The following is a 23,935-nucleotide window of genomic DNA, read 5'->3' as shown; positions in this document are numbered from 1 at the left end:
AAGCTGTACCTAAGAAATCAACTTCTAAGGACTCTTCTATTAGGTGGGGCTTTTGCTGTCATCCTTGGACTTGAGTTTATCAAGTATATTTCCTTTGAGGATGTGAAGACTTGACGAAAAAATTAAACAAAGGAATCAAGAAGGTGTCGATCATTTTGTGACACTGCACTATTGCTATGGACACATAGTCACAGGTATTATGGGAAAAAGGAGTTTTAAGAACCCTGGATTGATAACAGCAAGAGTAGGTCAGCTAAGTGCAGATCAAAATTTATCCACACCGAACCTTTGGTCAGAGCAAGGGTCCACTTTTCATCATACCTCCTGGTTGGAGAGTGGAGATAAAAGTTGTAGACTATCCAATGATTTGGTTCCTAAAAATGGTGCTGCCATAATCAATAGTTGGGTCAGTTTTCAAAAATGGGGAAAATTACTAAAATTAAAAAAAAAAAATCCTCAAGTAGGCTGTAAATGATCTTAGACAAAATAAACTTGGGTTGTATGTAATGTCTCAATCCCCTTATCTGTGTGTTTGTGGAGGGGGAGTAATATTTTTCCTCCTGAAGATATTATAAGGATTAAATGAGATAATATAAGAAATACAATTGGCACAGTGCCTGGTACAAAGCCAAGTTTTTGTTAAATGTTAAAAAAAAAAAAGTCTCACATTTATATACCCACTTCGTTTTTGGTAAAGGGCTTCTACCACCCCCATCTCCCAATATTTAAGGTATTAAATAATGGCTGATGCACCACAAACAAGTAAAACAGAAATGTTGACCTAGATTTCTTAAGAATTACATAGTCCTCATTACATAAAAAAATGTGATTCAGGATAGTTCAATAATAACACTGGTTAATTCATTCTAAAAGAAAGCAACATCCTTATAGGCTTTAATTTACAACTCATAGTCTTAATGACCTAAATGTGATATTGTGATGGACTTCCAGGTCCTTCATGAGTTACTGTCATCTTCAATCAATTGTCCTTTAATCTAGTTTTGGAACTCAGTCTTATTTGATTATTAGCAGTCTGAGCATCAGTGAGTTTAGAAAATTGCATGTTGACATAGAGAAGATTTATACTTTTTACAGTCAAATGCTATAATGCAAGAGATTGGATTACAAATCTCATTCAAAGTAGATTTAAAAACAAAGAGAGTGATTTTAGTTTTCACTCCAATTTGAGAAATTTTAGAAGCAATAGGTCTGTTGTCAATTGATAATGTATGATTTGTAGATACTTAATCATCAATGGAAAATAATTTACCAATAAAACCATGAATATATTGAAACTAATATTTTGACATTACACTGAAATACTGACTAGGATCCTGTGGAAACTGCTTTTTCAGGAAGAAAAAAACATGAATTTTAGTTGATTTATAGTTAAGGGAAAGTATTATTATTCAGGAAAAGTATTACCAGGGTCTCAGCACAATGCACTTTACATTTTCAGCCCAGCATTCAGCACAATCATTATCTATGATCCACCAAACATGGGATGTCAAACCTCTAAAACTTCCTTTAACTTTTACTCTAGCAACAGAATAAGAATGGTTCTTATTTCTGAAAGAAGAGATACTAGATTTTTCTCACTGTTTGCCAAATTCATACATTTCATAAATCTACTTTCCATAATATATAATCACTTGTTTTCTCATATATAAGCTAAAACAATAACACTTATAATATCTTTCATTTTATATATATTTTCAAATTGTTTATAGATTCATAGTCTTGGTATTCTCAATCAACTTTCTGATATATATGTTTGTATATATATATTAATATCCCTAACCTATTTTTGAATATTGAATATATGAATTATTAACTCAACTTTACACATAAGGAAAATGAGATATTGAGAAACTAAGTGACTAAGAGCACTAAACATGAATTACCAAAATATAAAATGGCAATAAAAAGTTATTTTCCAGTGACAGCTCATATATGCAGTTGTACATATTTATCAACCAACTTCAATGAATTCAATACAAAGACAATTTTGTTCACATGACAATAAAAAATGGTTTATTATAACTTTAACTTCTCTCTCTACTGCATCCTGTAAATAGCTACCTCTTCTAAAATACTTTTTAAATAAGCTTGCTTTACATTTAATTTGTTAACACGTCTGCATCCCTCACTAGAAGAGGGGCTTTAAAAGCTTTAAATTTCCATGTTCCTCATTGTTGCAGGGTTTTTCGTACATAATAGATGTTCAATAAATGTTTGTTGCATAAATAAATAAAATGCTGATCTGTTGTACTTTGTGTGTTGATTCCTTGGGCTAGAAGCTTATGTTTTGTTAATAGCTGGAAACCCCAAAATGCTTAGAACCTGACAGTTTATAGTCCCAAAATAGCATGCCTATGTTTACATGCATACAATGAGTGGCAACAATTTCATGGGCATGCAGCAATGAGCCTGCTCTCTGGTCAGAGTTTATTACCTCTGTCTCTGAGTCCTGCCACCTTAGTTTCTGGGTGGCCTGCCAAGGTTTTCTGTTTGAGGTTGTCTGTGAGGAGTGAGCAAGCATCAACACTGGTCATGCAACTCAAACAAGCATGCAGTAATCAATAAAAGCAACCAGTAAGAATGCCAAAATAAATGAATGAATAAATAGATAAAATGAAAATTAAAAATGAACCTCTGTAATCGCACTATGATGCTATTATAATGAATAAGCCTCATCACATCTCACCCTTATCTCCTGTCATCAGCAGCTTTCAAAACTGCAGCCTTAAAATAAAGTTGGTGTCTCATTGGACTTTAAATTGCTGCTCTGCAGCTTATTTTATTTTTGTTTAATCAAATAAACAAGAGGGTTTTTCCATGGGAGACAAAAACTGTCATATTTGGCTAAGGGTGCTGGATTTCATAAGGCTATTGGTGCTATTTCCTCTGTTTCTTCCATTTAGGAACAACTGGCAGCAAGAGCCCAGCCTTGGGGATTCAACAGAAGTGCCCCATTGACTTGCAGGTTTGTGGGCGCCTGCTAAACATTGGATCACTTCCACAGTCCCCATGGACTGCTGTCCATCTCCAGCTCAGCCAGCCATTGTAGTCATGCTTGGTGGTGAAGACAGACAAGCAAAAGGAGGTCAGATGGAGAGCTAGAAGCAAGGTCTAAAGCCAGTGTCGTGCGAGGCAGACTGCGGGGTCTCTGCTCCCGCTCCCCACATAAGAACGCAGGATATGGTGAGGCCAAAATGCACACCCACGGAGCCACAGGTAGGGGAGTCATACCACTGTAGTCTCACTGGAGGCTGAATTCACATGACCTGCAACCTGCCACCCGCTTCTCTGCCTGTCAACCAACCAACTGACCAACCAGCGCAGGCACGGCAGTTATATCAGTAGCCAATTGGCTAACCGGTTACAACTGATGACCAACCAATCACAGTTGATGGTCATTCACCACCCAAGCCAGCACCTCCCCACGTGAGGCCGAGAGTCTGGAAACTGCTCTCTGGGATTCTGTCCCCACCACCAGGCACTCATAATTTTTCCTTGCCAAAATGGAAATAGTTCCATTGCTATTTCATTCTATTTATAGATATTTGTAGATGTGTACCATGAAGCAATTTCAGAAAATACAGAATACTGTAATGAAGAAAATAGAAATTAGGCATAACCTCACCACCCACTCTGTTAACTATTCTTTTGGACCTTAAGACAGATTGCATACCCACTTTACAAAATGAAACAGAAAGAAATTCCTGGAGTAAGAGGGAGAATAATCTCTTTCTTTTTCTCTCATAGGATTAAAAAGAAAATTAAGAAAAAATGAAATCAAAAGAAGCAGAAAACCTAAAAAGAATGACAGCATTACCAGAAATCTAGAAGATACACAGGACAGAGAACACTTTTAAAGGAAGAATGAAAAGACAGTAATCACATCAGCCTGTTTCAAAACACCATGATATGGAAAGGCATACGCGTAAGTAGCAGAAGACAGAGATCTGCGGAAAAACAAAGAGAGATACAGAGGCAACAGAGGGAGCAGATACCAGGAGGAGAGAGAGAGAAAGGGCAGAAGGTAGCAAGGGTGGCACAGGGTGTAACCACACAAGAAAAGCAACATAAGAACGAAGACTCCCCCCCTCCCCACATTTCACTAATGAAGATCACTTGTGTAAGTGTGTGAGCTGCTCAATTTCTTTGTTTTATTTTTATTAAACAATAAAATATTTTAGATGGTACAAATGAAAGAGAGACTTCCAGATATGTTCAGTGTCTCTAACTCAGAAAATCTAAATCACTCAGCACTATAAAAGAAAAAAAAAATCAATAAAGGCAACCTAGCTACATATTTCAGCCAGATGTTTTTGTGTATAAAATATAACATTCCAACAAGAAGTCAGTTTTTTATCCTATTCCCATGTCCTATTTCATTGGCAGTTTCTTCCACATAGAAGAGAACCCCTGTGCAAGAAATTTCTGGGAAAAACTGATTGATAGAGAAGTGTGTGTGTGTGTGTGTGTGTGTGTGTGTGTGTGTGAGAGAGAGACAGAGAGAGAGACAGAGAGAGACAGAGAGAGACAAAGAGAGAGAGAGAGAGACAAAGAGAGAGAGAGAGAGATTGGAGAAGATAATTTGTGATGCATTTGCCTCTATGAAATGAAGAGCAACAAAAAATCAAGTGGATTTGTCCTGAGTTTTATTTTTTTAACTAAAATACAATTTTCATTTTATTTGGAACAATTTAACTCTCCTGATTTTAATGTTGAAGTTCTTGATTCATTTTAGAGTGGAGGAAATAAAGCGTTGAGACTGTAGGAACTGACTTGCCCAAGCTTATCTAGTTAGTTAGTGAGAAACCTGAGCAAGCATAGTCAGTGTTCACCTGCTTTTGTTTCTGGGGTTTGCTAAGTGGCATCAGCTACAGATGATGCAGCTCCTGCTCTTTCAGAAAGTAAGTTAAGGGCCCTTCCAAGATGGAAGATTGAGACAGCTGCCCTCAGCAGGAGAGGGGGCTGCCAGGGCTGTGATGCTGATCCCTTTGTGTCTGGCCTCTCCCGTAAACTCTCAGCTAAGAGGATACTTCCTCTAGGAGAAGGCCTTTGAATTTAGGGCATAGGGGATTGTGCTTCATTCTGCCAAGAGGTTTTACAACATTCCTATAAGAAAGAGGCTCAGAAAACATTACTTTTAAGTATAAAATCAGCTCCAGGCAGATTCCAGTAGTTGCAAAAAGGCCTTTGAGTATTGTCTCCAAGTGCTTACAAAATTGACATTCTCATCGACAAATATTTGTTGAGGACCTAATATATACAGAGTACTCTGCACAGAGACATGTAAGACAGCTTTGAGGGGCTTCCAATCTTGCTGATCTTGTTGGTCAGCCAGAACCATACATAAAGAATAAGAAACAGTCAAAGCAACTTGTACAAAGTGCAAGGTACAGGGCAGGAAAATAAATGCCTGAGGAAGTATAGGAAGGAGACATAAACAGGGCTGTTAGAGACAGCTGCATAAAAGGGTTAATCCTTGAGCTGTGCCTTAACAGATTTATGTGACAGGAATACAAAAAGTAGGGCCTTTCAGTTGAGGAAACAGGGCCAGCAAACATACAATGTTCAGAGTGTTGGGTTGGGGAGGGGGCGGTAATGAGCAGATTCATTGGGGTAGGCTACAGAATATTTGTAAAGACGAGTTGGTGACAAACTTAGAGAGAAAGTTGGACAAAATTCTCAGGACAAGAATGTCAGGTGAAAGACACTACAGACAATGAGGAGCCCCACTGAAGATTTGTGGGGAGGTGAATGAGATGCAAAAGTGATTTTGGATGATTAATCTGGTAAAAGTATAAAATGTGAATTGAAGGACAAAAGATAGGAAGCAGAATAGATGAACAAAATTTTAGACAAGAGATGATGAGATCCTTAAAATAGAAATAAAGCACATAATCATTTAATCAGTATTATGAAGCACGAGATGGTAGTCTTAATAACACAATGAGAGTTTGGTTTGGAAAGATGAGCCAAGTTTTAGACAGATTGTTTCACATAGAAAATGCCTAATAGCTAATCTAGTTTTAGAGACCAATGTTTAGAAGTGATATCAAAGATGGAGATAATATGTAATAGTGATGGTTGATACTATAGGAGTGAACGAATCCTCTCAAACAGGGAATGTTTTATTTACACTTAACATTAAAGGGGAACAGAAGAAAAATAAAAGCCAGTGTCATATCTTCTTGGAAGTACAGTAGCAAATGACCAAGTCTGCCAAATTCTACCTGGATTTCCTTGAACAGTCTTTGCTTTCTGATGACTCAAGCCTGATGCTAGTAGCCAAGGGTCTGGAAGGAATCCCATAGTCCATTATTCTGAAAGTGAAACCTGAGCAGTTGGAAATCCTGGTGACTTGACGATTGCCTTCCAGACCTCAAGCATGTCAAAACTCTATTATGGAGAACATGGCGATTACATATTGAGGACCCATATGCTGTTTTCAATATGATACATGAAATGACTTTTTTCAAGGAGGGGAAAAAAATCTGAATAATTACCTAAATTATTAAAATATCAGTGCAGGAAAAGTGACAGCTGGGAATTATTGTCAGTATTATAATATGGATGCAAAATAATTCATAAAAACTAATACTTATTAATGCTTACTACGTGCCAGGCTCTAGCTATGAAATGTATTAATATTATTTAGTTTAATTATTTAAAAAGTACAGAAGGCAGATATTATTTTAACCTTACTTTACACATGGGAAAACTGAGGCACAGAGAGTTTTTAAACTTGGTCCAAATCACACAGATAGGATGTAGGTTACAGTCATGGGCTATAATCTATGGCAAAGAACCAACACCTACTCCCATCCATTATTATAACCCAAATCTGGATGAACTCCTTCTAACTTGAAAGTTTACCATAACAAGTCTATAGCTATAGACAAAACACAGATGAGTCAAACACACACACACAGCATTTGTGAGAGGGGAAGGGCTAACACGTACTTTAACTATATCAATGAAACAATCCAAGAACCTGTTTTTTAATAAAGCTACCTTTGGTAAGAACTCACATTTCCAGTTCATTTACCAACAGGCCTGAAATTGCTATTTCTGATAGGACTGATGGTTACATTTCAAATCTCATAATAGAGATGGATCTCGGCCTCACTAATGTCTCCACATGCAGTGTTTTAAGCAAAATATAGTCCGTTTACAAGAAGTGCAGAAATGTTGTTAAACTTAATTAGATGTAATTGTCACACTTTCATTAGCTATTAACATTATGTAAAGATAAACTAATGCATAATGAGTTCTTTCATTGTCACATAATTTTAATTTTAATGATTACATTATGACCATTATAATACAGTGCATATTTTCAATTTTCCCATTAGTGGGTAATTATTTATAAGGTTTTCTATTACAATCTGTCCATAGAGACCATGTTATTAATGCCTTCATTTTCCTATAATGATGACCACAGTGTGGAAATCAATATGATAGCCACAGGGAGAATTACAAAATAACATGGAAAGAACAACAAAACTACAACCATGAAGTCAGTTTATTCAACACATGCCTGAGGACATTTCAAGATGGAGAGAAATAATATATTTATATTCTTATGAGAAGTTCTAGTTTTTAAAGTTTCTTCAAGTATATTTTGCCTCATTTTTTGTGGCCTTTAGTCTCTAAGTCTTTCCTGAAACAGTTTCCATCATATGAAATATTCAAAAGCCTAACCTTTGAAAAATGTCTTAAACAGTTTTCACCATTCGGGGAATTAAATTAACATCCCACAAAGCTATTTCTAGAAAATTTTTTTGAATTGTTCAATCTCAAGGTTGTACGTCAGAAAGTAAAATTCTGATGAGCTGTATGATTCACCCTCAAAGATGATGAAGAGTGGGGGATATGTATTAGAACAAAGACAAAGGGTGATGTGCTGGGACAGCTGTTATGAGTCCTGAAAACAGATCACAGTAACAATAACAATAACATCTAATGAGTTTTTGCTTTTAACCCCTACCTCTGAGAACTTGTAGATTCTATTATTATTATTATTATTATTATTATTATTTTCAAGACTGAGACTATTTGGTGGACTTAGAAAGATGTCCAGAAGGATGAAAAGAGATTGAGAAATGCAGCCTACTAAACACCCAACTGTAGCTGCTTGTGACCTGATTGTAACCTACGTGGACTTGAGACCTGATATGGAGGCATCACAAATCCTTCAGGGCTCTCTGTAGCTCTCTGAAATCATATATGTCTCCCCCAACTGCACCAGTACTGTCTCAATTATCTTTGAATCCCTACCACCTTGCACTCTACAAGGTTTGTAGAAGAAATTAATAAACTAGTTAGATTTAACCCCCAAGTTTCAAAGTAGCGCGTAGCTTGTATTATCTTAATGGTAACAGTAAACATATTTTAACATGGCCCAGTGTTGCTTTCTGATAAAAGCTATTGGTCAAAGTTCAATAATTATGTATTCATATAGTTTGGTGATAAGATTTGGACGCTTGTGTTTTTGTTTCTTTCCATTTAAATTGAAGAGAATCACGAGTCCTGGCACATAATAAGTGACTGGTCCTCAAACACTGCTATGTGTAAGACACTCCTGGGGAACTAATTGATGTGACGAATCCTACGTTACATTCCTACAGATTCTGAATCCACAGAGCTGAGAGGTTGTTTTTATCAAGACTCTCTGGAAGATTCTAAAACAGGTGGTCCACGAAATACATTTGAGAAACACTGCAGCTGGTGTTCAGTTCAATGGCGGGGAAGCCATATGGACCAGAAAAGTAAACACGGCACTTATCTTGAATGCAGAGACCCCGTGATCAAAGTTTTACTACAATAAGAGGTGTGACTTTGGGAAAATCTATATCTACTCTGGTCTTAGCTTTTCTCACTCGTGAGACGTGTGTTGGGCTCGTTTTAGAGTTTCCTCACTGAGATCACTGTAAAGGGGTCCATGAAGTCGACAACAGGGATTCTTGAGCCATATGTGGAATTTCAAAAAGTCAAATAGGAATAATTTATTTATCCAATATCCAAAAGTCTTACTGACATGTCCACTCTTTTAGCTCCTGGCTAGAACTATATCTGATTTTTGATGAATTTATCAGAATTTTTGATGCAGCTATATTTGCTCAGATTTACAAAGATAGAGAAATGAACACTACTTAACAAATGTAGGTTTGTGTTTGCTTTTGTAGATCACATCTTTCAAAGCAGAAAGCCCACAATAGGAAAAATGTTGAGACACAGTGGGATACAGATTCCTTAGGTCCAACCCTAAGAGTTCTTGACCAATGTTGCTTCTTAAATTAAGAAACTAACAATTTCAAACAGCCTCAAGTCACCCACCTGAGGTGCTATTCAAAGGGGCAGAGAGGCAGCGCGGGGTGAAACGCAGTCCTGCTCTCATGACTCTTACAGTTTAGGGGGGAAGACAGAAGACAGAAGATATATAATACATCAGTCCTTGACAAGTGACATCAAGGACAGGAGTTTGGTAAGCAGTTTGGGGGGCAGGGCAGGTGAGGGTGTTGCTAAGGAAATGTTCTCTCATAAGGCAAACTTTGAATCAAGACCTAAAGCAAATGAGGGGAAAAAATCATATAGCTATCTGGGGGGTGGGGGGGAACTGAAGGCATATTGAGTTATAGAATATGCATTATCTTCTATATTATCATAAACCTTACTTAAGCTAATATATTTATGAGCTCATATTGTGGGCAGATGGCAGGCTTGTAGAAAAGAAATCATGGTCATAATTTCCTAACAGGACTTGTGGAGGTGACAGGTGAGACCGCTAGTCCACTGATTACCTGACAGTGAGGTAAAGCCCGGACGTGGGCACAAAACTTTGCTGCTTTAAGAACACATCTTGGTTTCCTGCACAGACTTATGGTCAACATATTTTTAGTTCACTCTGGGACTTTTTTTATCTTGTCAGGGTTTCTCAGATGCTTTCATTTCATACCTACCGACAGCCTGACGAGCATGCTTTATAAATATTAAAAATAGGGTGGTGAGGCCAATGCAAAGAACCTGCCAACACATGCCAGGACCTCTGATGAGTTCCCAATAAAACTAGAGAATATGTTTCAAATATCCGTGGATTCCCCACATCTAGGACGATGTCTGACACCTGGTTAGCACCCAGGGACTATGTGCTCACACACTGAGTGAAATGTTTATAAAAACCTTGAATAATGCTGCACTTCTGTGCTGCCTATCTCAAACCGAAATAAAAGCTCTGCCTAAATAGAGTAGCTTGGTGTGTGTATGTAGATAAGGACGTGTGGGTGTATGTTAGTAAACAGGAGGTTTTCTATACTTTATGAGAAAGCATGGCAGCTGCTCCCTGAGCTCCTAATAGAGAAAGCTGCTAGTTTTGCATCCTTGAGAGCCCCTATTTGCATAGATCTTATATAGAAGACAGACATTAGAAATGGAAATAGTATATGATCACCAAATCTCACTTGTGCTGGAAAGTTCTGCCTGTGGTTTGTGATTTTTGGAAATGTGGATGTGCTGACAACAAAATTAACTTCTCCAAAGAACTGAGAATTGCCTACTCTCATCATCCCTCTCACTATAATTTACATGACTTGACGAAATTAGACTGTTATTTTCATTGGGGTGATCTGCAAAATCATGAAATGATGTGTATTTTGGGAAACCTAATTAACTCTCGTTAGTTCCACTGAGGTTTCAGCTACTAGCATAAGCATTGCAAATATCATGGAGGTGTTCACATCTAGTTTTAGTAACTACAAAGTGATACTCAAAAGACTTGAAAGAAAAATTTCTTTAGAAATCAGGCAATAATGAGGATTCAAATCAAATGGCGAGCCTGTGGGATAAAATCAGATCTACACAGATTTGCCAAAATTTGCCTTGAAGCAAATTGCAAGGAGTACTTTTAGAGTTGAAGCCAATATTAAAAATCAAACAGCAGAATTACAGACATATACACACAAAGTCCATCCCTAGTCACAGTTTTTGTCGCAAACATTAACTAATATTGATCAAGCTGTTTGTCAAAAAAGTTCACTTTAACATATAATCAGCATCTGAAGTGAGAGCCATGTTTCCCAGACAATTGTCAGCACCTTGTGTCATACTTATAAATAATGGGCTGCTCCTACTGAGTACCATCTGCTTAATATAGAAAAAATCTTCATCTTAGTTAGGAAATTATTATTATTATTTAATATTTTCTGAACACCCACAATGTGCTTGGCAGCAAAAACACCAGAAACATGTTCTCTGCCCACCAAGAATCCACCTGCTAAGTAAAATATGATGAACCAGTTAAGCAGTCATTCCTGTTTTTAGCATATTTTATGTAATTCTTTCCAGGTGACAGCGTTGCCAATGGTTCCCTCTTTGGAATGGTGAGCTATCAGATGAGTTATGAGTGAAGATAAAAAGGAGATAAAGGGCAAATTAATTATGATCACCATGAAACACAGTGAAATTTGCTCCATTGATGGAAGAAAATTTAATGCACTCCTATGTAAACCCAACTGTATTTGTTATGGGACTAACAGGTTAGGACTATACACCATATTAGAAATCTAGAATGTATACGGGGGAAGTCACCTTGAAAGAGCAACCATTCTTTGCTTGCATTTATCATCAAAGCTTTTATGCCTCCACAAAGATACAACCATGCTGTGGGATACTCATTTCATCACAAGGATATTAACATCTTAGTTAATAAAGATTTAATGGTCAAAGACCTACTATCAACTACAAGAATTAAGACAGATTGACAACCTCTCCCAGAAGCCTCCTACTATATCCCCTTCTCTTTTTCCCACACTTCAATCAGCAAAAAAATCAAGAAAACTGGACGTGTTTAATATTGCAGCTGTGTAGGGAAGCATTCTTGGGAAGAATAGATGAACTATTCACATCAAGAGAACTGTTACATATAAGCCTGTAATAGTAACTTTGCATGAATTATCTAGCACTAACTTCAATTACACTTTTAGTGAAAATTATAAATGTTTAAAAATATGTTTTTGCTCCAAGACTTGAATATCTTAAGTATGTTAATTAGTATTATTTTTTTCCCAGATCCTGAATTCTAACACATTCTCCACTTCACATGGGAAAAGTTTCCCCATCACCTTGCGGGTATCTCATTATTTCAGGTTTTGTTTTGTTTTGTTTACACCATTCATTAAATTATATGCTTTCCCCATTCTCCTCTTTTCATAAGGAAAACATAAAATGAATGAAAAAGAATGTGATGACTTTGGTCATAATGTTACTTTTTGTCCCAAAGTTTTATTGTTTTTCTCAAATCAGCAATACCAACTGCCCCAGTTATCCGTTGGGGATATGGTGATTCAGAAAATGGAATATTATCCAGTATGTTAATTTTATGCATATACTTCCTAGATAACCACCTCACCAAGATAATTCAGGCAAAAAAGAAATTACATATTAGTGGAGGTAATGGTGTGATGATGGCAATTGTCAAATAGTGCCAATATGAACTTTAAACGAATATAATTTGAAAGAAACACATGACAGAGGGATAATGACTAACTCATATATTGTCAGGGTAATAAATACCTAATGAGCAAAATTGTAAAGCAAATAGTAGGTTGAACATACACCCAAATGTTGATTCTTGACTCATAGTCAGAGAACAGAATGATTTGTCTCTCTTTCTAGAATGATAAAGCATCACTTTCTTATAAGCTAATGAGCAGCACCATCTGGCATGGTTATAAAGGAGCAAGGTCTTAAGAAAGTGAAGAATAAAATGACAGAACTAGAGTAGGATTTTTGTAGGAGGTTAAAAGATTCTTCATCATTAAAAAATAATCATAATAAAAATAATTTTAGATGTTCATATAACACTACACCCATAGTATAAAGATTATAGGGCCAAATGTTTTCAAAACAATTAAATATGTTTCCTGATACCTTCAAATCTTTCTCTACTACAGTGGTTCTCAAAGCGTAGTCCCAGAACCAGCAGCAACAGCATTACCTGGGAATTAGTTAGAAATGCGGTCTCTAGGGCCTAGACGCAGAACCAATGCAGAAACTCTGGGAATGGGCCCAGCAAGCTGTGCTTTAAACAACCCTCCAGGTGATTCTGAAGTGGGCTCATATTGGGGAACTACTGCTCTACCAAACCGTCTAACAGTCAGAGATTTTCGCTGTTTCTGCTGGACAGCAAAGAAATTAGCTAATTTGGCCAATTCTGTTTAAACAATTGGTCTATGTGCTAATGAATAAAAATCAGTCAGACCAGTTCCTTGAGTGACCTGAAGATCTCTTTGAGTAGGAGTGCTGTCATGCTAGTATCCTTCTGTAGAACAACAGCAGAACAAGTTGCCTTAAATTCCTACCTTAACTGCATGGTTTCTGAACATGTGTATATTCTTCTTTTTAAGCTACTTTGGTGGACCCCCTGAGACAAGTTTTGCAGCTTTGCCTGAATCCTTTGTTTAATTTTTTCCATCTCTTGGTCATTAATTCAGCAAATATTAAATATCTACTGTATGCCACGCACTATGTATATCAGTGACAAAAACTGACAATGAACCCTGCCCTTAAGGAACTTATATCCTTGTGGAGGAGATAGACAAAAAATAACAAATGATAAAATCAATAAGCATATTATACAGAATGTCAGAAGGTAAACAATGCTACGGTGGGAAAATAAAACAGTAGAGCAAGGTAAGGACAATTGGGAATGCTGGTTATGGGAAGTGGGGGTTTCAGTATTAGGTAATATCATGGTAGACTCATTGATTGGATGACAAATGAGCAAAGGTTTGAAGGAGACGATGGAGTGGATCACGTGACATATGGGGAGGAAATGTGATCCAGAAGAAAGTAAAGTAAAGGCCTGCAGGAGGGAGCATTTCCAGAGTGTGAGAGATACAACTAGGAAGTCTGTGTGTCTGGAGCAGATTGAGCTTGAGAGAAATTTAATAATGAAGGTCAGAGAGGAAACAAAGGGCCAGATCACTCTGGGTGTCATTATAAGTCATTGTAAAAACTCATGCTTTTACTTTAAGGGAAACAAGTATTTTGAGTAGAAGAGTGACATAATCTGAATGATATCAACAGACTTTCATTAATTTTCCTTGAAGTCTATGTACAACTTCATCAACCACTTATGTAGTGTGTTAGGAGATACGACTACCATTTTTTTCTTTTCTTTATGTCCATTATGAAGTTACATAAAAGTATTTTCACTAAGGAAAATCACTTTCTTTGTTAACAAAGAAGTGTTTTCTGGGACACAGTTAGAAGACAGAGTTGGGTAATAACCAGGTCTCCTTTAGTTCGATCTTGTTTTCTGCCTTCTGTGGTGGTTGCTGTATTTGCTTCTTAAGGCTCAAGAGTATAACCTTGGATTTGGGTGCTCAGGTTTGTTTTTTCACTAGGTGACTGACAGCTAAAAGAATTGTGAGTGAAGTCTTAGAACCTGATTTGCCACTGAAGTGAAACTAAAATGGAAACCTGTATTTGAGGAATGGCTCTGTCAGTGACATTAAAAACCCAGTGCCCAGTCATAAAATCCCTACAGAAGGTAATAGATTTGCCAACCTTTTGGTAAGTTAGAGCGAGAGGTGATCTCTCTGAGTGGAACTGTGGAAACTTTTCCATCAAAACCCAATCCTAGAACTTGCCTCATTTGGTGTTACTGTGACCCCTAGTGCTAAAGAAAACTGTTCTGAAATTCACAAGTATTTCAATGAGTGTCAAAGGGACTTATAGACTTCAAACAAACAAACAAACAAACAAAAAACTCTAGGTATTATTTACTTTACTCATTTACTTATTTATTTACTCATTCATCCATCAAGTGTTTTCTGAATACCTATTAGAGTCAAATGTTATATTAGGCTGATGCAAAAGTAATTGCGGTTTAAAAGGTTAAAAATAATTGCAAAAACTGAAATTACTTTTACACCAACCTAATATAAGGTTCTGGGGAAACAAATATGTAAGAGCTGGTATTGCCTCAAAGAATTTATGGACTACCTGAAGAGACTAGACATAAATGGCAATAGGGCATGGTAGAGAGTACTGATTTCTATTAAAAAAAGTCCAAACATTATGGATTTTCAGAGAAGGAAATATGAGTTCTAATTAGAGATATTACAAAAGGTTTCATGGAAGAGGTAACATTTGATTTGGTCATAAAGGATGCATTTGTGTACAAGGTGATGGGAGGAAGTGCAATTCAGGCAGAGGGAGCAATCTCTGCAAAGGCACAGAGACAGGGCTCTATTAGTAGTCACCTACGTGGCAGGCAAAGGGTCAAACTAGAGCAGCAGTAGTAGTCCTGACAGAAGAAAGAAAATGACTCATCGCTGAGGTCATTTCAAGGAAATCTGAAATATCTATAGGCCATTTAGCTGAAAGAAGTAAAGTGTGAAAAACACATTTGTTTGGTGTATTGTTGGCAAACCACCACTATGTTAGGTCTGACAATAAAATGGATATGGGCACAGCCCCTGTCTTTAAGAAGTGTATTATTCAATGAGAGAGATGAACAAATAAACACAATAAGGCCAGATCAATAAGTCCTTTGTTGAATTCTTAAGGACTTCTGGGCCCTATCCTTAAGTGGCCATGAACAAGGCATAGTTACAACATTGGGACTCAACTACAAGCAGATTACCAAGACTATTTGGGAAATATCTATTCTTTACTTATGTAATTCTCTGGTGCAAGGAACAGTGAAATATTGCCTGTCCCTTCATTCAAAGCAATCTAAAATAGAGCAATTCAAAGTGTCATCTGTAGATTAACAGCATTTTCCTGACCTTGGAACCTGTTCAAAAATGCAAATTCTCAGGCTCCACCCCAAATCAATTGTATCAGGTTGCAGTATGCACATTAAAGTCTGAAAACTGCTGTAGTATAAAAAGAAAGATATAGTATAAGATGAAAAGTCTCAGAACAACCAACGATTTCTTAGAAGTCAAGGCATACAAGAATTCAGGAAAAAAGAAAGAAATTACAAGTGTCCTTGCCATCCTTCCATTATTAAAATAGATTCTTCCCTCTTTTTTACTGAATTTCTAATTTCCAGCACATGTGTATTATAGAGGAGGCCTAATGTAGGTAGGTCACTGGATGCCATCATGAATAATGGGAAAAAGGAAGTCCCCTGTTTCTCAATGCTTGTTAGTGTTTTTCACACAGCCCTGGATGCCTTATTACACTTTTTAACTCAGGAGTCCTACGGGTCTGCCTATGACTGCTGTGTGAACTTATTGCTCCTGCCAAATAGATCAGCTGAGTGGGAACTTTAATTCATTTTAACAGAGGTGTGTCAACGTTGCTCTTGAAAAAGTGCTGAGATGCTATATTTGCAAAGAATGGTCCTTTTAAAAAAATGCTGTTTTTAATACTGTGTCGTTTTTCATTCCAAGAAACTGTGTACTTTGCCTATTTTCTCTTGGTCCAGGTTTTCCTGGGGTTAGTACCTATTATTCTGACTTAGAAAGAAGTAGACATCTTTGTTTTCAGAGTCCAAGGAGAGTCATAAAATTTCTTTAGGTGAACTTCGCAAGTTTCTGTGCCTTGTGGTTGACTCAGGTCAGCCCGTTCTTTTTTGTTGTGTCCCTCTCCCTTGCTGCACTGAATTGGTTAAGACAGCTTGCCAGCCATGTCCCCAACAGAGGGGACAAAGAGCGTTCCCAAACTCTCAGGGGAGAGGCTTGAAACATCTTCCCTTCTACTGTAGAAACTACCAAAGGTTTGCCAACCTAAGGTATGTGAGCTAATTTAATCCCTAAATTTGATCACACAACAGCACAAGAAAGTCCAAAAGGCCATGCTAGCATAGCGAAACCTGGGCTGCACTTAGACCTCACACCAGATGACAACACTGTCTCCAGCAGAAGGCAGTGAGAAAGGACACATCAGTGATTTCTTTTTCTCCTCTTATGATTCAGTGGGAATGGATGGAGCAGGCAGGCAAGATCAGCCAGGTAACCATCTTCATATTTATAAGGTTCCCATTTTGATAATGTTTTCTGAAAGTGACTTTTGTGTATCCTTTTTCCTTAATGATCCTCCAAAGCAACTCTCTCCCTTCTCATCTTCTGCAACTGAGGTAGAAACATCTTGAAACATTGATCTATTTATTTGCTGCTAGCTTTCATTAATTTCCTCCAACCCTGAAGGCATAGCCACATTGGTGCCAGCTAATTAAGACCTATTTAGGGCAGCTCAGGGCCCTTTATCAGCCCTGAATTAGCTTTGCACTTTTAATGGGGACTATAGCTTTCTCAATTATTACTTAATTAAATAATGTGCATACGTTTGCCAACGTATTTCTACAGCGGGATGCAAACTGCAACTGCCTACCTTCCCACAGGTAAGCAGAATATCTCACACTGGCTCTCTGTTGCTTCTCCAAGAAAGTTAACATTTGTTTTGCATCTGTGCATGGCCAGACACATAATCACATTCTTTAAATGTTAACTGTGGCTCCATATAATACTGTCAGCCCTACAGCACCTCTAGGGTATTTCAGTCTTAAGATGCATTAATGCAAATGTGTAAATGTCAGGAGGCTAATATTATTTATGCATACCAATCATTCACAGGGGAAAAAGAGTTCCATTTTGTCCCAGATTTTGAATACAAGACTTTTAATTACAAAGGTTTCTGGTTTGTTCAAAGTTGTTGTTTCCCAGAAAAAATATTTGGTAAGTGAAAATATAAAGGTGACCACTGTGCAAAGGACCTAGAATTCCAAAGAAAACTGGGCCCCAGAAGATCAAGAAAGAAAGGACCAGCAGCCTTGTCTTTCTGTTCTCCCAGCCTTTCCAATAAGGTCACCCTTTCTAATTAACTAGCCAAACAATTTTAGTCAGTAACTGATAAGAAAGCAAATTAAATTTCATTTGGATTGAAAAAATATTCCAATATGCTTAAGAGTTGGTCTAAACTCACTCTAAGAAATGTAACAGTACAAATATTTCTTTACTCTTTCCTGTTTTGTCAAAGAGGAATCCCTTAAGACAAAAATAAAAACTACTGGAAGAATTAAAACACCCAACTTAAACAGGGGCGGGGCTTATATTTTTTAAGAAAGGACATGACAATTTGAAAAAGCAAGCTGAGAGGCAAATTTTTCTTTGAGAAACTCAATTTAATCATTTACCTATCATGAATCACTTTAACTACTAAGGATACAATTTTTTTAAAATTCTATAAATTATGCATCTTAATGGTGACATAACCTCTCCATTAAAAACTTGAAGAAATTGAGCACTTGCTAAAAACTTACTGGAAATTCAGGCAAATCAAAATAGCTTTACAACGAATGTTAAATTAAATGGACATCCCTATTGCCTTCCTCCCTGAAGCCTGCAATGATGTATATACCATTTAACTTATTTACTTAGGAGAAAAATATTTACAACTTTTGTTAGGATATAACCAACACACACTTGTGAGCATGAACTCACATGAACACTTGCCATTAAGATGTCGTGTTTGATACAAAAACCATCTTAAAATATTTACAGTAATAAGAGTGCTGGTTATGCTGTTATTCTTATTCTAAGATTGTTGTATGTAGGCTGTGGGATAAAGCAGATGAGTAATTACACTGGTGTCTCTGGGACCTATGATTGTCAACATTGCAGAAATAATAACCAGATGTAAGATTTATGGGGACAAAATAAAATCCTGGTAGCCCTGGTTTCAGTTTGAACTCATAATGATTTTATCTTTAAACAACATATACAGCACATGTATATAAAGAACAAAGTATATAAAGAACATACGGTATATGTTCTTTATACACTATCTGTGTCCAATGAAAAGACTAAGAAACAAAGACCAACCCAGTAGCAATGAGTACCTGTAGTACCAAGATTATACTCTCCTAAATACTAAAAGGTCCTAATTCTTTGGAAAAATGTATGAATCCAGGTTTGCATCAGATAATGTACAAGAAGAGCTTGCAACATCATATAATACCAGGAAGCAAAGAAGCTACCCAGAACATAAGAAACATAATTTTAACGAACTGAAATATTTCAAATATGTTTAAGTATACAAATCAGTATGTAAATATTGATCATTATAAACTTACTGGTCACTTTTGGATGATGCTAGGGAACCAATGTGTTAAAACTGATAAAGAGAAAGGATCGGTACTCTCTATTTCATGGTAACCCAGTGGTTAATGAGGGCAAGTTTATCTTTATAAAGTATATCAGCAAACAAATGAAAAAGAAATGATGAAATATCACCATTTTGTAACCTCTAGTGAATGATTTGATCTAGACAATGATCATTAATGACTGCTAACATATAAAAAGAGAAAACTAGACAGTATTCCAGTATTCCTCCAGATAAAGGTATCACTTAGTGGTCTTGGTAAAAAAACAAACAAACAAAAAAAAAACAAACCTGAATCCAATAAAGTGTCAATATAGAAATAAAAAATATCAATGTAGAAGAAATATCATGGGGGTACAATGAGCAAAATCTAGATTGAAGAAAGCTCTATAGGGAAAATGACTAGATTTTTTTTTTCTAATTATCGAGTGAGATAGAGGGATAGAAGAAGCTACAGGTTACGAGAAATATAGGTGACATATCAATTCATTGTAATGTATAGACCTCATGCTAATTCTTACTTGAAAAACATGTATGGACCTTCATGGTAATACTGATTCAAATTAACTATTAAAAATGTTGATGAGATTATTGGAGAAACTTGAAAACAGACTAAATATATAATGTTATTATGGAAGTATTGCTGACTTTTATGTAGGACAATTGCATTGTGTTTTTTTAAATAAAAGTTTATTGGTGTTTATTTTTAAGAATGTTTATCTTTTACAGATACATGCTAAAATATTTATGAATGAAAAAATATAATGTCTGGCATTTGATTTAAGATAATCCTTGGACAGGGAAAAAGTGTGCAGGGGTATAGATGAAACAAGATTGGCCATGAGTTAACTAACAGTCATTCAATCTGAGCAGTTGGTATGCAAAGGCTCATTACACCATTAATCTCTCTATTTTATGTTTGGCATTATCCTTCATAAAAAGTTTTAAAATATCCTTGTTTGAAATTTGGCAGTGAACATTAGGTCACTATACAAAATCCTTAAACAATAATATCTGCACAACTAAAGTTGGGATATAGATTTAAATCATAGTAGAGAAAGCAGTTTTGAGGTCATTTCGGTCAACCTTTGTCATCCAACTAGATTTTACCAAAACCATCTATTCTGATCATTTCTTAAACACAAGCATAATTGTCTTCTTTGGTCTGGTTGCAACACTCAGTGAAGCAACCAAACAAGATTAGACTCACTGAAGGAAACAGCAAGAATGCACCAAAAAATTATTCTGACTTTTTTCTCCATACACTTATTTTGGTAACTCTACCAATTGAATAATACCTGCAAATTAATTTTACAAAGTAAGCTTTTCCCCACAGCATTCAAAAAGCTTTCCTCATCATAGCCAGTAGGGAAATGTATCTCCTAAAGCTATTCTCTCCTAGTTCTTGTTGCACAATCCACACATGTGCAACAGGGCTGTCTCACTGAAGCTCACAGCAAACGCCAACATGATATAAACACGTAGAAACATATGGCATGATAAGTTCTTCTCTGATATCCTAAAATGGTTCTAGGGCTTATAGTATGACTGACTGGGGGATACCCCAAGGGCTAACTGTGACTAATGAAAAACCACATATATCTAATTAATTGCATTGCTCTGAGCTAGTGAAAGACCAGAAATTTCCAAAGCCCCTTGAGGATGATCATATTTATATAGAATGGGGCTTCATGTGAGAGCATTTCTTTGAAGCATATACCTACTCTTTTTATCTCTACTGCCTGTCTCTTTGGACAGCGTATGCTACACTGACTCAAACCTAACCATTGAGATTCTTCTTGGTAACTCTAACAGTAAAAGGAGACAGTATTATGGCTATTTATATCTTGCATTTTGTTGTATTTCACTAGATGCTGTACATTTTTGGTGCTCAGAAGTAGAAAACACTAAATTCAACCTACCTTGCCAATAGGAGATACGATTTTAAAATAATCATCATTAAAATTATGCCCAGAAATATCAGAAACATTTCCCCTATAAGCACATACCCTAATGTAGTTAAAAGTTTAGATTTGATAATGTTGACGACTGAAAGATATACATTTTGAGGAATAATAATGTTAATATTGGAATTATAGCCAATGCTCAATTTACCCATGATAACATGAATAAGCAAAATTCACTGATAATTGAAAACGTTAGCAATTACTTTTAATATTTTCTTTTAGCAGTTCTTTATTAGAATTAGATATATGAACTGAGATGTGCTGATTGATAATTCCACCTCTCTCTCATATACTGGTTCGCTTTCTAAAGAGGGAGAAACAATGGCAGGCAATAGAGTTATATGGGAGATGAGGGAAATGAAGAGGAAGTAGGAGAAGTAAGGAGTAGGAACAGAACGAAGCCAGCAGGCCTCAAGGAAAGGAAGTGGAAAGTGCAGTTTATAGAATGCTGCAGAAAAAATGGAAGCAATGAAAAATGGAAACAGATTTTTGGATAACTTAGTGAATGGTATGTATACCTTATTTCTCTTCATGAATCCACTGTTAGTAGTTTTAAGTAACACACGATTTCAATGTGGTATTCTGCTTAACATGTTAGATACCAGGTTATTGGTGTTCATGATCATAGGATCTATTTGCATTCAAGGAGCTATGTAACCTAGTTAGAGAATCAATAGCCTGTTGTGTTTTGTGGTCTCAGGTAAATTTTTGCCATAACTTCCAAAGGCATTTAGGTCCTAATGTTCCTTAACATTTTTATTTTGATACAGAAATATACAAACTTCCTCTTTGGGCTAAAATCCAATTTAATCAATAGCAAATTAAACTAAATAAGAACAAATCTAAAGCTATTCTGGGGAAGCATTCAGTGTTTCTTGGAGCCTCAAGCCAATCAAAATGGAGAGAAAGGAAGGTAATGTAGGTGGAATAAATGGGGCCTAACTCTGCTGGCTCAAGTAATTATAATAGTCAAAAACATGTAACAATCAGTTTGAAAAATAACTGTTCATTTGATAGCTGACAAAAAGACTCAGAAAAGATTTAGCATAAAGGACAATAAGGGTGCTTCTCAGCGGACTCACCTGTCTTTCCCGGTTTCCTTCTTAAAAACTCCATCACAGTAACTCATGCGCTTCTCTGTAGTGACATAAATTTGGGCATTCGGATAGATGTCAACCGTCTTTTTCAACATGTTGTACACGATGCCATTGCCATCTTTCCTCATATTGCGGAAAGGGCCCCAAATAACATAAATAGTAGTGTTTGCCTCCTTGAAAAAATAATCAGGATTTTTCAGCAAAAGAGGAACGCTGGTATGGGACACAACTCGAATCATTGTCATGCGGCCAACATCTTCTTCGTATCCCTTGGTGGGGGCATTGTTCATTCTCCAAATGCAGGAGGACTGATCTATCTCATTCCCAACCTTCTGGCCGACCATCTGACCTGAGTTTGACACTATGGCACAAAGGTCACAGTCGAGTTGCAAAGGCTGAAAAACAGAAACAAGCCGGGGGAGAGAAATATGTAAATTAATAAGCTCTGTTTATCCAAATAAGTTTCTATCTAATTAGGATATATATATATATATATATATATATATATATATATATATATATATATATATATATATCTCCTAATCCCGCAGTGGCTGCCACAGGTTATCAAGCTAGGGGCATGCTTTCATTTAAAAAGTGAATACAGATGGTTAAGAAATAATTTTAATTTCTATCCCCTTGTGTTGGTTTAAAATTAAATAGGAAACTAGTCATTTGTTTTCCACTCTAAATGACTTTTCATTCAAAACCGTAACTTCAAATGAAATAAGGAAAATCGAAAAGATTTGACTACTTTAATAAGGATGATGTCTAAGAAGGGGGGGGGGAGGCAAAAAGAATATATCCAGGCATCAACTCTGTGTTTTACTTACGTGTATGAGTGGTAATGTAGCAATTGATAAAAAATATGAAAAATTCAGCAAATAACAAAGTTCTGAAAAAGATGTTCAGAACCCAGAACTACTTACGACAAGTCTCAGGCTAGCAAAAAATATTACAAGGACTTAAAAACTTCCTTTGTGTCCCCTCATGTTGGCTGGCCTTGCATGTATATAGAGGTCTCTAGAGCTACCCTTTTTTTAACCAATGAGGCAACACAGACTCAAAGAAGGCAAGCACCAGCTTTTAGGACTTGCGGATGATAGTTTCAAGTTGCAGTGGTAGATGCAAATCTAGATCTTCTTCCTCTAAATTCACTGCTCTTTCCATTGTTCCCTGATTCTCTCCTCCAACGCTATATAAATCCCCTTTGCCCATTCCCTCCCACATGAAGAAAAGTCACCCTGTCTTTTAAAACAGAGATTAAAAAAAAAGCAATGTGCTTTGTTGATACACATCTTTCTCATCTCTCTTCAATGGATTCTCCATTTTGCATCTGATATTTGATCCTGAATTTTTATTGTGTGTATTGGTCAGTGGCCCTTCTCACACTGGATATTAATGTCACACTTTCATTTACTGTTTAATTTTGTCTGTCTACTAGACAGTAAACTCTGTAAGAGTGGAATCAATGCCTGTCTTCTTCATTTTAACACCATTCTGCAGAAGTCCCTAGAATATTTTAGGAAATAAATATATAGTGGTTAAGTTAGAAAATGAAAGCAATTGAATCAAAGTAGTTTATTAGGAGCTTAAACACTGAACTTAATATTAAGGAAGAAATGGGTGTTTCCAATTCGTCTAGAATTAATTTAGTTAAAAAGAGAAAGCAATCCAGAAGAACCACATCAACATGCCTATAGGTTCAATCTAGGTGGGTAAATTGATAGGCAAAGTGCC

The 23,935-nt window shown here is 36.4% G+C and overlaps 1 protein-coding gene across 6 annotated transcripts in view; it reads right to left on the bottom strand.

Moving 5' to 3' along the window:
- The window catches only part of ST6GALNAC3 (ST6 N-acetylgalactosaminide alpha-2,6-sialyltransferase 3), a 580,324-nt gene that overhangs the window by 242,607 nt on the left and 313,782 nt on the right, over positions 1–23,935 (bottom strand). For 5 of the 6 annotated variants that reach the window (XR_012497284.1, XR_012497285.1, XM_074334964.1 and 2 more), the window contains exon 3: positions 22,181–22,590. Coding sequence is in view for 4 of the 6 variants with exons in the window: in XM_074334964.1 (XP_074191065.1) it covers positions 22,181–22,590 (410 nt within the window). In the remaining 2 variants the exon portion in view is untranslated. Of the gene's footprint in view, positions 1–21,344; positions 21,403–22,180; positions 22,591–23,935 lie in introns of those variants that run through there. The other variant, XM_019743759.2, reaches the window with a different exon arrangement.

The sequence above is a fragment of the Rhinolophus sinicus genome, linkage group LG06, assembly GCF_036562045.2.
Source record: "Rhinolophus sinicus isolate RSC01 linkage group LG06, ASM3656204v1, whole genome shotgun sequence".
Classification (NCBI taxonomy): Eukaryota; Metazoa; Chordata; class Mammalia; order Chiroptera; family Rhinolophidae; genus Rhinolophus; species Rhinolophus sinicus.
Note: the sequence above shows the minus strand (reverse complement) of the source record. Positions and strands in the feature narration are given on the sequence as shown.